Source organism: Alligator sinensis, unplaced genomic scaffold (assembly GCF_000455745.1).
Source record: "Alligator sinensis unplaced genomic scaffold, ASM45574v1 scaffold1055_1, whole genome shotgun sequence".
In the NCBI taxonomy this organism is placed as follows: domain Eukaryota; kingdom Metazoa; phylum Chordata; order Crocodylia; family Alligatoridae; genus Alligator; species Alligator sinensis.
The window spans coordinates 1,468,131-1,483,761 of NW_005842170.1; the positions used below are offsets into that span (position 1 = coordinate 1,468,131).

Genomic DNA, 15,631 nt, shown 5'->3' on the forward strand with positions numbered 1-15,631 from the left:
CAAAAAAGAAAATTCTTAAATAGAACATATTAAGAACTGCCTTAGCACTAGTCCTTTTTTGGGAATTAATCACAGAATGTGAATAATGGGCCTTCAGTTTTGTCTCAGTTATTATATCTACCTTCCCAGTTATTAATTAATCATTTAGAATGCCTCTTGCTAAACAAAAACATTACACTGTGTTTCTGAACAGGAACTTAAAAAAAATTATTCTTGGAGTCACTGGACACTGTATATATAGAAGGGTCCAAGCCTCTTTTAAAACTGAAACTTACATTGAAAAATCAGTAAGAATCCCATCCTGTAAATTATGCTAATTATTGTATAGATGCACATCATAAAATCAATCTCTGGCATTTCTTCAATAAAACCTTTATATTGGAAACAGCATAAAATCTGGTTATAACATTTTTAGATCTATTTTCCAGACTAACTGTTCTTATCCTGAAGACCAGGCACAAAACCTGTATTCAGTGGTTGTTCACTGGGAACTGTGTTTGTAGATCAAAGGCATACATTATGTCCCTTAAAGATTACTATTCTCCCTTTTCAGCACAGCTATAAAATAAATATTACTTTAGGTAACTTCGTAAGAACTATTTGGGGTTAGTGTTGTTATTATAAAATATTTCATTTTTAAAATGGAATGATTTAGTTGACTTTTTCTGTCTTTTTTCTGGCCTCCAGAATTAAAGAAAAGGCATGGGCTGGCAAAGTTTGTCTTGTGTAACTAGCCTGTGAAGTACAATACTTAATCCGTATGTGCTAGAGGTGACTATCCCTAAATACATACAGTTAATGAAAATGAATAGCATTCTCAAGGACCTTGTGTTCATGTTGACATTTCCCTGACAAAATCAGAATTATAATTGTTCACTTAGTGCTAATGTCTGGACAGAACTTGATTTTGCCTGTAGTTGTCCATTCAATCAGAAAAGACCCTAAAAATAAGAAAAATAAGATACATAAAAAGATGGGGAGAGGAGAAAAAAGAAGGAAACATTCGAGGCCTGTGAAGGAAGAAAACGAAGGAAACATACGAGCACAACTCCCCAACAAGTGATGCTGCCAGAGGTTATAATACAGATCAAGAAGCAAAACTAAATGGAGTAGCATCAAGTAATAGTCTTGCGGGGGGCAGACATCAGCTGGCAAATATTTTTTAGGTAATAGGCAGATTTAAGGCTTATCTCAACTTCGGCAGCAGTATATACTAGCAAGCATGCTATAGACCTGGAAAGTGACCAAGGAGGTTTCTCTTGGTTTGCCCCCACAAGGCTTTGCTCTCTAAAGGACCTAAGATTGGCATCAGGGGATGAGCCCAGAGCAGCCTCACTGGCTAACTTTCAGATCTGGAGTGCATCAGCAGGTACCAGTGGGTTGGGCATACTCAGCTCCACACTCATTGGGATCAGCTGTTGCAGCAATACAGACAAGCTCTTGGGGCCCAGCAACACAATCCTCATTCCTACTGGTGAGTACAATCTTGCATAACCAGTTTCATGTGCAACTACTTGTGTAAGTAATCAGCACTGCAAGCAGCTTAAAAAAGGTTCATAGATTAGAAGCTGAAGCTGCAGACAGGGCAATTGAAAGAACTGGGTTGAAATGGGCAAGAAGGAGGAAATAAAGCTGAGGAAACTGGCTCATCCAACTGGCTTTCCTTGTGGAGGACCAGATGGCAAACTTTGGTTCTCTGATGAGAAATGGTCTTCTTTTAAACAACAGTTGAACAACTTATTGCTGCAAATCAGCAAGTTCTCTCTTCAGCTAGTGCCAAAAATATCTTTCAGAAATCTACAGGGCTTGAAGGCTGATTGGCAAACTCATGGTTGGATTGAAGCATCTACATTTCTGCCAAATCTTTCAGCACTACTCTGAGATTTATTTTTGGAAATCTTTTCCTGCAGCTGGGTTAAATAATCATTTATTACAGTACACTTGGATAAAGCATGCTATGTGAATGCATTCCTAATCTATGTCTTGTAAATATTAGTGTGTAAGGTCTTCCAAGGTCTACTATGTAAACCAAAGATTCATTCAACATAAGAAGCCACCTACATCTTCAGAATAGAGACTTAGCCCCAATTCCAATGTTAGAATTTCAATGCAACTACATTTCTTTTGTAAGCAATATCACTGTCAATGCAATGCTTTACACAAAATCCCACAGGAAATATCATTCTGATTAGTTACCAAATTTTCACTGAATACATTTCATAACGTACATAAAGTTTCATTTAGGATTTGAATTTAAATAGATGTGAATAATCACAGCATTAGTTACTTGCTGAAGTTTCCAGTTTGCGTTTATGAGGTGGATCTTCAATAATTCTATTAATATCGCCACGATTCTTTAGATCCACTGGTTTCTCCCATACTGACAGCTGCATTGTAGGGTTGAAGAAGAAGACTCGGTCATCTCCAGTCCAGACTACACACCTATTTTAATTAACAAACTATACTTAGATAATCTTACATACATTAGAGGCAAGATATTAAACTCATAGTGAACTCAGTATTTCCATAGTTTTTACTCTGCAAAGTAGAATGCACCTGAGGCTGACAAGGCTTCTGGACACAGGTCATTTCTCCTCAAAAAACAAAAATGTATTTAACAGTGGTCAGAACAGACCAAACAGATAAGTAATAGTTCCAACAAAAGGAATAAAGCAAGAATGAAAACTGGGATGCTAGCAACAACTGAAACAGTGGTAAGGATTTATATTGCACATTTTGAAGATGCATCTGTGCAGGTGGTGAGCTGCAGAATTTGAGAGTTATTTTACATAGCCAGTGACTACTCAAAACCCTGCTACAATAGGAGCCTTTTGGTAAAAGATAGTCACAGAAACTTCCAGGGGCTGTCTCTGAGGTAGAAGGCCTAGCCAAGATATAATTTGGTTTCCCCAGTCTTGGATCACAGCCATACTCTAGTGGGTTCCATGCTACAGAGAAAATAATGGTTTAATATAAAGTCAATTTAATCAGATTTGAATCATATATGTAACGTAACCAAATTGTGACTGCTACAAAAACAGAATTCCTTGTATATTTAAAATGTTAAAGTTGGCATGACATCATCTTTATTTCTTGTATAACTTTTAAAAAACAGAAAAATATTCTTTTAAAAATAATTCTATTTTAATGATATATTATCAGACAAACTAAGTTGCACTTAATAAAATATATGTTTAAATAGAAATCTAGTACATGCACTGATTCTGCACTTTGTCTCAGTTTAAGAACATTCCATACAACACATATGCACTATTATTTTAAAACACACCAAAAGGTCAGATTTGGGTTTTCTAGAAGCAGAACATTTTTATTAATGCAACCTCTACGGTACTTGAAAGCTCATAATGGCAAGAGGGAACACAATTGGGAAAAAAGACATGCTTTAAAATAAATCTATTCGGTATAAAAGGGTTAGAGTGTGAAAAATGCTATACCAATGAAAAGCATGATAGTCAGATAATTTGAAGTTTGTAGCAAAATAGCATCACTGATCCCTGCCCATCCTTCTAATAGAAAATATACGATCTCTGGAATAGCCCAAAGGCAGATTGTATATCTTTATAGTGCCAGGAACAGTTCTGTGCAAGATATAAGTAATTAAGCAAATAGTACATGTTAAGCATGTAAATCATGTGCAGTTAATGCAGGCACTCCCAAGGTGGAAGTCAGAGATGGGATCTGTGGAAAAACTCAGCTTATTTTCAATTAGAGTCATCCCTAATATAAGTCTCTTGTAGCCTCTGAGCTAAACTTTCACGTTATTGTGACATACAACTGCTTTAGGGCAGAAAATAGCTTCTCAGAAAGCCATCCTGTGAGGTAATGATTAAAAAAAGAAAACCTTACTTTGTCCCAATTCTCAGGTCTATCAGACACAAAGAGTACATCTACACATAAAATTAAGGCAACACAATGAACTCTGGAGCAATTTGAGCTTGAATCAACTGCTCATGGGCACAGCATCTACATGTGTGCCCAGGACATGCACCCAGCAGTAATTTGACCTGGGGTGGAGCAAGCCCCTGGCTGGCTGGGTTAACCAGGTGCAATGTATGTTCATGGTCAGCATTTACACATGCATTTCAGTGCAGTAAAGTACTCCTCAGGAAGACTGTACTGTCCCTAACTGTCAGGGACAGAACTATCTTACCATGGAGTTAATTACTGCATCCTAATACTGGTGCATGTGTACACTGTGATGTTTTACTGAGGAGCTAAGGAGTTTACTCTATAACAGAGAGCACATGTAGATGCACCCAAACTGTTAAAAAATAAGTAAATGTACCGTTAACCATAACTCACTGGGACAAAACAAATTAGGACAAAGTTAATGGAACATTTAAAAAACAAGGAGCTAAACTAGCAAAAATATTACAAGCATGTTAAGAGTCCATTATTAGAGTGAAAAGAGGGTATCAGCATTTTACTGATTAATTTTAAAGGGTTAACGTTTTCTCCATAGCTAAATTTTTGGATTATAGTATGATAATGGACCCAAACCTGTGTGGTGCTGAATGCCTTCAGCAAAATGCTAATAACCCTCAACTGTAAACGGTTTTAAATGGCAAGGCAGCACAATTAGCATTTAATAGAATTTGACCCAACAGGAGTACTACATGGACTACGTGATAAAGTTTATGGCAGGATGCCAATTTACTATTACTGTCACCATTATACAACCATACACTGGACTATCTAAATTAATATTTGGTGGAACATCTGACTAGCTTTTGAACATGCATATTCTTTGTTTCTTCTGATGGCTAATCAAAAATTAGCCCCTCTGGCCAAGAGGGAAGAACAAGACTGTTTTCAGAAAGATTTTGATGTAGCTATTTAATAGTGAACATTTCAACATATTATCACTCTCACCTAGTCTCCAGTCTATGATATACAGTTTCTGTCATGATGGGTGGTTTGATACCACATCTGAGGGAGAAAATGTATTAGTTATTTGAAGTTTTCCTGCTAGACCACCTGGAGCCCAGGCACTTATCTAATAAAAACAAGGTGATTGCTAAAATAGAAATGGCACATTTCCACCTCTGATTAGAAGACCAAGCAAATACCTCTAGAGGGATGTTAAAATGGATCCAAATGGCAGCTCCCTCATGCTGTCTTTTCATTTTTCCATAACTAATCCAATTTGACATTTAATTTAAAATTACTATCCCTTCCCCCACATCGTGTCATCTGTCTCCCTTTGGCATAATAAAAGTTTCAGTTACCCAAAGGGGGAAATACGGTATTTTTTTTCAGTCACAGTGATCAAATTGAAAATGCAAATGATGCCAGGTTTTCTAGTTAGAATGTCTCCTGTGATTAAAACAATGAAAAGTAGGTAGAATGACCTTAAATAGTTTACTTATATAGGAGTTAGGCTAACAAATATTTATGATTATTAATTATTTTTGTCTTTAAAATATATGAATTAATTTTATAACACATACTCATGAGCTTGATGCCAGGAAGCACTAATAAGATCTGAAATTGTTAAAATCACTAATTCATTCTGCTTAAGAATTAATGTCCTGGTCTTCTTGGTATGTGATTTTCCCTGATCAATGGAGAACAATTAGATGCTCAAATTGCCTGAGGTAGGTAAATGCCTTTGGCTAAGTAGGAATCTTCCAAAAGCCTAAGGCAGAACCGCTGTATGGTGCTTTACTCAAAGCTCTCCAAGTTAGAGTGGGAGTGATCTAAAGAGATATTCAGCATTAGGTGGGCAGAGCAACTTGGAGCCTGCCTGCACTGCCCAAGGCCAGCAAGTAGGGGTGCTCTTGCGCACTTCCCAGCATGCCCCATGGCCTCCCTTGGCTGCTGAAGACTCCTGACCAAAGCTGATCTTACAAATTACCCCTGATTGGTTGCTGGGCATGGGCCACCATACCCTCAACCACCTGTTGCATCACTGCGGACCCTCCCCCACACCCCTCTCCATCATGACTTGCACGTCTTTGCATCCCATTTTGCCCTCACCCTGCCATGGAATCTCATCACCCACACCCAAGCAGGGAGACTCAGAAGCTGTGGCGGGTCTTGCTGGTCAGCTTGCTTGACTCACCAGAGGCTACGGACATCACGTATGCCCACCTGGACCTGATGAGGCAGCAGCTCATCGTGGCATGTGCCCTCAAGCACACAAGCCACCAGCTGGCTGTCCCATCCATGCCCACCTCCATCAGTTACTGCCTTGCCAACCAGTTCGAAATGGACAGCACCACAGCTGGAGAGGCCATCCAGGAGGTGTGCCTGGTCATCCAGGGTGTCTTGAACAACCGCTTCATCCACCTTGTCTGAAGATGAGATGCAGGTACTGCAGAAGGTGGTTACCATCTTCTGCTGCACGGGCTTCTGCAACTGCATGGTGGCAAGGACAGAACTTATATCTCAGGTCCTGGCTCTGGTGCGAGATGCATGGGTGAAAGCCTGCTGTGCCCCCATGAGCCTAGGGACCCCCGATGAGCCCCAGCCTGCCTGCAGGTAAGCAGAGGCCCGTGGTGGGAGGGACATAGCCAGCAGGGAGGTAGCTGAGTGCAGCCAAGGAGGGTCACACCCCACCTCAGCTCCTTGTTGGCCCAATCCCCCCAGGGAGCTGCATAACTGGGCTGCTAGCACATGGGACAGGTTTGGGGGCACTTACCTGTCCCCTCCTTCAGTGGGGGGAAGGTACCCCCTTAGCCCTCCGATAGCAGTGTGGCACCAGCCAGCCCTTCTGCACATCCGTGTAGTTTAAAAAGGGCCCGGCAATGGCAGAAGCCATACTCAGGTCCTGTCTCCAGTGCGAGATGTGCGGGTGAAAGCCTGCTGAGGCTCTGTGAGCCCAGGGAACCCCCAGGAGAGACCCCAGGACCCCTGATGAGTCCCGGCCTGCCTGCAGGTAAGCAGGGGCTCATGGTGGGAGGGCCATAGCCAGCAAGGAGGCAGCTGAGTGGAGCTGAGGAGGGTCATGCCCCAGCTCCTACTTTGTCCATCCCCCCAGAGAGCTGCACAACCAGAGCCATGCAAACAGGTCACGCAAACAGGCCATGCAAACAGGCATGCTTCTGGGCCCAGTGCATGAGTTAGCATGGGAGTTTGTGCAGGAGGGTGAGCGGGAGGGCCCACGGCCCTGCCAGTGAGCCCCCTCAGGTAGGCAGTACCATAAGTAGCTGGCCTACCAGTGACATGATGTGGATGGGCACATGCTGCACCCCAAGGGTCCCCTTGGAGTCTGCGGCCTCCCCCTCTGGCACCTCAGAGGCCTCCACCTGGACAGAATCCATGGTTCCTGGCTCCATGCAGATGGAGCCTCTGGCTGCCTGGCACATTTCCAGGCTCTTGGGACCAGGAGCAGGGCCACCTTCCCTTGTGAGGTTTGCTCCACTTTGGAGTCTCTGGAGCGCCAGATATACGAGCTACAGGCTGCAGTCCAAAGACTGCGTGCCATCAGGGATTGTGAGTAGGAGACCGACTCCTACTGCCAGGCGCTTTACCCGCTGGAGGCAGAGGGTAGACCAAGATCACCTCCTAGGACAAGGGAGAACTTGGGAATCTTCTGTACTGTCCAGCCAGAGGTGTGACCAAGGTGGTCAAGGGCCCCAAGGCCCACCATACCAAGGTCCCCTCCCCTCTGGGACTCTGCAACAGATACAGACCTCTTGCAGCCCCACTTAAGCCTTCCAGAGCTGCCAGCTCATCCAGGCAAGGGAGGATTACCCACCCCTACTCTCCCTAAGATGAAACGCAAAGTGGTCATTGTGGGAGACTCCCTCCTGAGGGGGACTGAGGGAGCAATCTGTTGCCCTGACCCCCTAGCCCGGGAGGTCTGCTACTTCCCAGGAGCCCACATCAAGGACATAGCAGAGAGGATACCAAAGATTCTGGCCCTCCAACCACTACCCTATGATCCTTATCCGTGTGGGCGAGCCAGGGTTTTGTTTGCTTTAGCAGCTGCAACATCACATTGGTGGCTCATGTTCATCTTGTGGTCAATCATGACCCCCAAGTCTCTTTCAGCAGTGGTGCTAGCAAGCGTAGCACTGCCAAGCCTGTAAGTATGCTGCACTTTTTTTCCCCCCCGAGGTAGAGTACCTTGCATTTATCAGTATTGAATGTCATCAGGTTTGTGTCCACCCAAGCTTTCCTCTCCTTAGCCTGGTTTTGTAGGTGCTAACTGATGGCAATTAACTGGCTACATTAGCTAAGGCCTGTGTATTGAGCTGGTCCCTGAGTGAATCATGATTGATTGGTAACTGGTAACACAGTAGTTTAGCAGCCAGGCCTGCAGTAGTGTCTCCCGCTCCCCAAGACAGAGATAGTCAGTCCCACAAGCACCCATGTTACAAGTTTTGCTAGTCCACAGCTTGAGGGGCAGTTCCCCCCAAACCCCTGCACCGATCTTCTTGAAAGTTGTCAGGCTTTGTGGCCTCAGTAAGTGCTACCAGCCCTGCATTTCTGACCTCCCCTCCCCCATGTTGTAACACATAGATGTGACAGGAGTTTTGCTTTCAATAATTTGGGGTACAGTTCCCCCCAAACCCCTGCACTGATCTTCTTGAAACTTAGCGGGTTTTGTGGCCTCAGCATAGGCTACCACCCCTGCAGTTTTTACCTGATTGTTGTAATGCCTAGATGTGACATGAGTTTTGCTTTCAAGAACTTGGGGTGCAGTTCCCTCCAAACCCCTGCACTGATCTTCTTGAAACCTGGCAGGCTTCATGCTCTCTGCAGAGTCTACCACCCCTGAAAATTTCATCCAAATTGGACAAAAAACAACAAATTATAGATATTTTATTGATTCCCCATTATACCCTATGGCCGGATCTCCGAGGTGGCTCTGAGGCAGCTCTGAAGAGCTTTGGAAACTCTGAATTGCTTCAGGAAGCCTAACAAGGCCAGCGCTTTGATCCAGACATGCTGCTTTGGACCCTGAAATGTCCAAAGTGTCTCTGGATCCAAAGCTCTGTCTGAAGCCTTGCACAGCCCTAGTTACTGGGGAGGTAGGGCCTGAGTTCCTCTGCAGGCACTATGGTGGGCAATTGCTCCACTCCTGGGGAATGCCAGTAGGGCTTTTAGAGTGCTCCCTTCCCCTTCCTTCCCTTACAGGAGAGGTGTCTCAGTGCTGGATCTCTGTAGGAGCATCATTTAGATCCCAACATTGCCAGGGTGAGATGCAAGTGGGACAGTGAGGTTCTGATGCTCCTACCCTCCCCCATACTTCCTTATCTGGAGAGACACTTCAGCCCTGTGTCCCTGATGACCTGGCTCTGTGTTCCCAAGGTTCCCCTGATGAGAGTCAGCCAGGCCCAGAGGGATGAACTTTTCCAGTTCTCCCAGGGGAGCCCCAGGCAATATGTTGTGCTCCTGCTGCTGGAGATGGTCCCTCAGGAACATATCAACAGCTGGGGAAGGTCATCTGCTGCATTGCCACACTGGGGAACTCCAGGTTGCCACTCAATATGAGTTAGCACCTTGATTGCTACCTGTGGCTCTGTACGATGTGCTGACATCTCCAGAAGAGTTCATAATCATCACTGCTATTGATATGCAGCTCAGCCCATGACCGAACCCAGAGAGAATTTTCCCAGACCCCAGTTGCCTAGATAAAGTCCTTCCATGGGCTGCCCTTGGCTTTCCAGCACCATTCTTCTTCTCAGAGTACTCTGGGAGGAAAGGATAGAGGGAGGACTAGGGATTTTTAAGATAGGGTGAATTTCCTGCTGTACAGCAACTGCACCCTAACCTCAGGGTGCTCTCTGCCAACAGGGCCTATGGCAATGGCAACTGGGGAGAGACAGCATGCACCCAAAGTTGTAACTGTTTTTTACACTTTGTCTTTGGAGCTCAGTAAATGTTTTCAGTACCATTCCTACCATTTTTTTGGGGGGGGAGGTTCCATACAACTGCTCTGGGCAGATGCGCTTAGACTCAATTCTCCCAGGTCAGCTTGGCCTTGAGAGATAGGGCAGGGAGGTGTAAAAAAGATAGATTTATGTTCCCACTGAATGAGACTTGAGCTGATAAGCAGCTAAGGCCAGGGGGAAAGTAACTTGGTGCCTTGGCTGTGTTCCAAGATGATAGGGCTGGGGTGAAGCAAGTGATAGGGTCACTACTCTGCTGAATGCTGTAGGACAGAAATCTTGTGAGCAATTAGAGGCCTGGGACTATGTACTGTGAGCATGCATGGTAGAATGATTCACCATTCCCCCATGCCTTACCATTCCCTCACCCCCCACCACAACCCTAACCCCTTTCTGGTCTTCTTAGCCACAATGGCATGAGAAGGCTGTGACTGTGGTGATAGCCTGTAGTGGCTGCAATTCCCCCTGCTCCTTCTTCCTTTTCCTGTACTTATCCCTCCAAAGGACCCCCCATTTCCCCTGGGACATTGGTCCCCATCATGGCTGTGTGGAGTGGGTGTGAACTGTACTATCCAAGGCTGCATGAGGCTTGCTTGGAGCCTGAGTCATCATGAGAAGTTGGGGGAGGACTGGCTATGGCTCATGAAGGTCAGACTGGTAGTGGGGGGGGCTGGTACATGCTCTGAGTCTCTGGGAGGGGGGCAGTGAGGTGTCAGCAGAATGGGTCCAGGACAGCTGTGGCCCCTTGTGTGGGAAACAGTGTTCCAGGGCCCGTGACCTTTGTTGTAGTCTGTAGTGTCAAAACTGGGGGAAGGGGGGAAATCCATGAAGTAGATGACACATGCTCAGACTCCCTGTTTCCCAATTTCCATTGCACTATAACTCTCTTCCTGCATGCCATGCTGGGTGCTCTTGATCAGGGGCAAGATCATCTCCTCAGAGGACATTTCCAGCTGTAGCTGCACCTTCACTTCAAATGATTCCCTTTGATTAGCTTCCTGCTGCAGCCCTGGGAATAGCTGATGCCACCTGCCTGAAGCCCCTCCCCCTTCCACTACAGGCTTACCTTGCATATAACAAATTTACCTCGCATATAATGAATTTTGGGTGTGAAAAGGGTCACTGCATAAGAATGAATTCACATATATAAAACCTACATAAATTGAGGGAAACCTGTACTTTGCAGTGGGGGGAGGCATGTTGGGGCCTAGGTGGCAGGGTGCCTGGCCTTGGGGCTGCCTGGGAAGATGTGCCAGGGCCCAGTGCCCATGGGGCTGTGCCTGTTAGCAGTGGGTTCTCCTAGGTTCTGTGTCAGGTCTTTGGGGTGATTCATGATGGGTAGGAGGGACATGGGTGCCCTGGTGTTAGGGGTGGTGCAGGAACAGAGACCCCTTCCTCCCTTTCCTGGCTGGGGGCCACAGCTGGCCAGAAGGAGGATGCAGGGCTGAGGACAGAGGCTTTGCTGACTCTTGTCAATGACAGCCCAAAGGTGGGATCAGCTTGGTGCTTGGGCAGAACAGACGAGCTCTGGCTGAGGCTAGAGCACCACCTTGCAAGGAGGGGTGAACAAGGTGTGAAGAAGCCTCATGGGATTCGCGATGGGATTTGGTACATATTTAATAAAGCACTCTAACCTACAGCGCTTTGGTCTCATTTTATATCCACCCAGGGTTAACTTAGAGCAGGATCCAATATTTTTAAAGTGCTCTATCTGCCATGACAGTCTGTTCAGTTACAGCTGTAGAGCACTTTCTGTGTGCTTATCCTGCGATAAGTGTAATGTCTGTACTTAGCCTTTGATACTATCAGAGGTCAGTCAAAATGGGGCTCCCCTTCCTTTTGACTCTCCCCTTTTTATCTTCCTTCTCCTACTGGCTCTACTCTCTCTATTGATTATTTCACCCTTTTCTGGCCCTCAATCCCAAAAAACTGTGTGTCCTATTTTAGGCCTTGCAAACACTTCCTATATTTGAACAGTGAGAACAATTCCACCAAAATCCATGGGTGTACTCAGTGTTAAAGTTAAGTATATATGTAAACCTTTGTAGGATCAAGCCTTTTGTAGCTTCTACTCTTTTTTTATACTTATAGAATATCGCACTGGACAAGCCAGTGGAAAGATAAAATAGGAATAAAAAAACAAGTGGCCTTAGGGGATATATAAAGTCATATAACAGGTCTTTTATAGCTCTGACTGATAGAGTATCTACAGTTAAGTAAATCAGCAGGATATTTTTGTGATAATGCAGTTCTGAAGTAGCTAATATTGACCTTTAACTTATCATTAGGTTTCATCATTATGATAGATGAGACCAGTTCATAACTCTCACAGGTATTTATTAATGTAACCTATATGCAGACAAAGGGAGAAAATCATGAGTGACTAAAATCCAGAATATTTTTCGGTGTAGGTTATCTTTGTAGCCCTAAGACATATCCCATGTATTTTGTATGATTATGTGGGTCCTGAATTTAAAAGAGAATTTATAGATGCAACAGAATTTAGTGCCAGAATGTTCATGTTCAGCTTCCATTTAAAAAAGGATGTTATTAGATTTAGCAAGCCTGCCCCACTTCTTTGACTTGTATAGTGATAAAAGTCTACTACATAAGCAGTTTAACTAACTAGCTAGTTTCTTGTTCTTTTTTTCTTTTCTATTTTTTTTTTTTTTTTGGTCAGAGTGCAAAGCAATCACAGTACACTGAGAAATCTCTAGTCTTAAAAATTTCTAACATTTTGGACTATAAGAGCTGTAAACTGCCAAATATAAGCCAGATGTAAGCTGATGTACTGTCTTCTGCCTGAGTCTATACACATACTCTAGGAAACAAGCATTCTGAGACGTATGAACTCAGTCATCACGAGGAAATGCCAATTCTCAACAATATGGTTTGTGGGTATTTGTTACATGTTTTCTAAGATGTATTATGCACATATTTACCAAAGAATACATATTTCATTTTGCAAAATTGTTCAATTTTGATTGTAGTAAGGAAGAGCTACTATTATGTAAAATATATTTAAATACAACCTATTGCATGAAAAACACATTAATGGCATGCCATATATTTTATGTATCTTCCTGACAAATATATATTCACTACTGGTCCTATAAAATGCAACAAGTAGCTTATTTTATTTCTTTGACAGATGCCTGCCAAAAAGGACTTCAATTTTTTTTTTTTTTGACTCAGGAATGCAGGATTGGTCTTGGACTGATCTGAATTCCATTACCTTTTGCACTATGTGCTGAATGTCTTACAAAACTAAGAGGGGCTGGCAGTACAGTAACAACTGAAACTCACCTTTTGGTTTGTTTTAAGTGGCACAACCTCCAGCCCCACTCAGATTTCCTGCTTCTGCTCCAGTATGACACCCCAGCATATGCCTAGTGATGTCACATCAACCATGGAATCCCGCAGAAGCATGGAGCCAACCTACGGGTGGAGAGGGGTTGATGTAAATTCAGGCTTTTATTGAATTTATTAATTACTCAGCTACTTGGCATGGCTTTGCAAATCTACTTTCAAAACATCATGTTATATCCCAAAAGGATTTAAATTATAATAGAAGCACCCTATAGTCATGCTCCATGTTCCAACATAATTTGTGGTACAACTTGGCTGTTGTCACAACAGAGCAGGAGACAACAACAGTATAGGTCACAGTAAGACCTGAAAAAAGAGGAAGATTGAAATATCCTTACTCATTGATTATTGACTGTCTTACAAAAGAATCCGCCTAAAAAAATGGGAGTTTTAGAAAAGATTCGCTCATTATGAGTAAGGTATCTCAAATCTGGACTGAGGAGAGGTGTGATTTCAATTGATGTACTGAATGCCCCTTTAACCATTCAGCATATATTGCTAAAGATGATGAAATGTTGTGAATCTCATAATTGATTACAAGCCCTACTGTACAAGAATGGACAAATAGGAGAATGTCTAAGTGTTTAATGGTTCCAGTTCCTTAGGGTGCACTATTTTCATGTGATTCAAGATGTTATGAAGAGAAACAACTATTGGGGTACAAAAAGATATCATCTTTGTGGAGGGATTGGCTTTGCCAGGATGTGTCCTGGCACAGCTGATTTGATAGATGAGCAGACAGATGTTGCTTGGGGCTGTTGTCCTACAGAGAACACCTCCTTGGGGCAGTTGAAAAGCACAGGCAGCTCCAGGCTGCCCACTCTCTCATGACATAAACAAACAGACATCCATTGTGAAAAGGCATGATAAACTATTACTAGGAATTGAAGCACCCACACTTTTGGGCCCTTATGGAGCAACAAGTGGCAAGGGCATCTGTTCACTTAGGTTTTATGGCAGCACAAGAAAAACATCTGCATGCTTAGATATCTAAACATATACAAGTTTCCATCAATTTATGCAGTACATGCGTTCCCGGAGAACGGCACATAAATCAAATTCACATAAAGTGAACCCACTGTCCCCACTCACCTCTGCTCCTGGGCTGCACTGTGCCCTGGTACAGGCAGCTGGTGTTGGTTGCTCCTGGGGCTGCATAGCCAGGGCTGGGGTGAGTGCCGTGCCCTGCACTGCCCAGGGCTCCGCTTGCCCGCACTCACCCCAGCCCATGCTGGAGTGGCCCTAGAAGCAGCCAACACCATCTGCCTGCACCAGGGCACAGTGCAGCCCAGGAGTAGAGGTAAGTGGGAACAAATGGAGCCCAAGCATGGGGGGACTGGCAGAGAACAGTGCAGCCCAGAGGCTGCAGGCAGCTGGCACCAGCTGTTCCCAGAGCCACTGCAGCTGGGGCTGGGATGAGTGGGGCCATGGCCCTTTTCTCTCCCCCCAGACATACCTGCTTGGGCACAGGGGGGAGGGGGGGGAAAGGGCATCTATACTGATCACGTAAGAGCAAATTTACCTTGCATATAATGAATTATGGGTCTACATATCATTGCATAAGAGTAAATTCGCATATAAATAACCTGCATAAATAGAGAGAAACCTGTATTGCCAAAATTAGTGATAACATAAGGATGTATTTATATCATGGTTGGACTGCAATCACACAGTATAATAAAAAATGATGGATATTTACACAGGTCATTTTGCCCAGAGATCCCATAAATTTCAACAAACTGGTGAAAAAGCACAATAAATACTTAAGCCACTACAGAAATTTACCCATATGGATAAAGAACACAAAGGAACTCACATCCAGCAGATCAGGGTAGAAAGCAAAGAATTACATCGATCCATTTGAAACTAAATAAAGGTTTTCATTACGCAGAATATATTGACCCAAGTTATAATTTGGCCAGGAAGTTAAGGTCACAATATTTTAAATAATCTCACACACACGGCATAAAATCTAGAAAAACCCAGTATAACAACAATTGTCCTTAACCTCCACAGAAGCATAACAGAGATCAGGATGATCGCATCCTAAACACCAAGGAGACATGGGTTCTGGACCCTACTCCCAGCCTGTGCTCACTAGACTTTTGTGCCTTTTATCCAAAGACCATTCAATGAAAAATGAAAAAATAAAATAAAATAACTGAAACCAAGAGCTGCAACTCAAGTCTTTGTCTGTCCCAGGCCAGTGCCCTCCTCACCAGACTACAAATCTTCTGGCCTCATACCTCCCCCTCATGGCTGCTAACTGGGTCAGCTTCAGCAGAAGACGGAGAGTGTTCTTGGCCCTGGCTTGTCCATGGCCTGGCAGTTAAGGCACTTTTCTGGGTAGTGGGAAAACCCCACCTTGCTAAAAAAGGTTTGGAAGGTTCCCATCCCAA

General features: G+C 43.9%; 1 protein-coding gene across 1 annotated transcript in view; it reads right to left on the minus strand.

Annotated features, from left to right (window-relative positions):
* TCERG1L (transcription elongation regulator 1 like) overlaps positions 1–15,631 on the minus strand; it is a 233,753-nt gene that overhangs the window by 35,009 nt on the left and 183,113 nt on the right. The window contains exon 7 of the mRNA XM_025206707.1: positions 2,288–2,442. Coding sequence (XP_025062492.1) covers positions 2,288–2,442 — 155 coding nt within the window. The remainder of the gene's footprint in view (positions 1–2,287; positions 2,443–15,631) is intronic.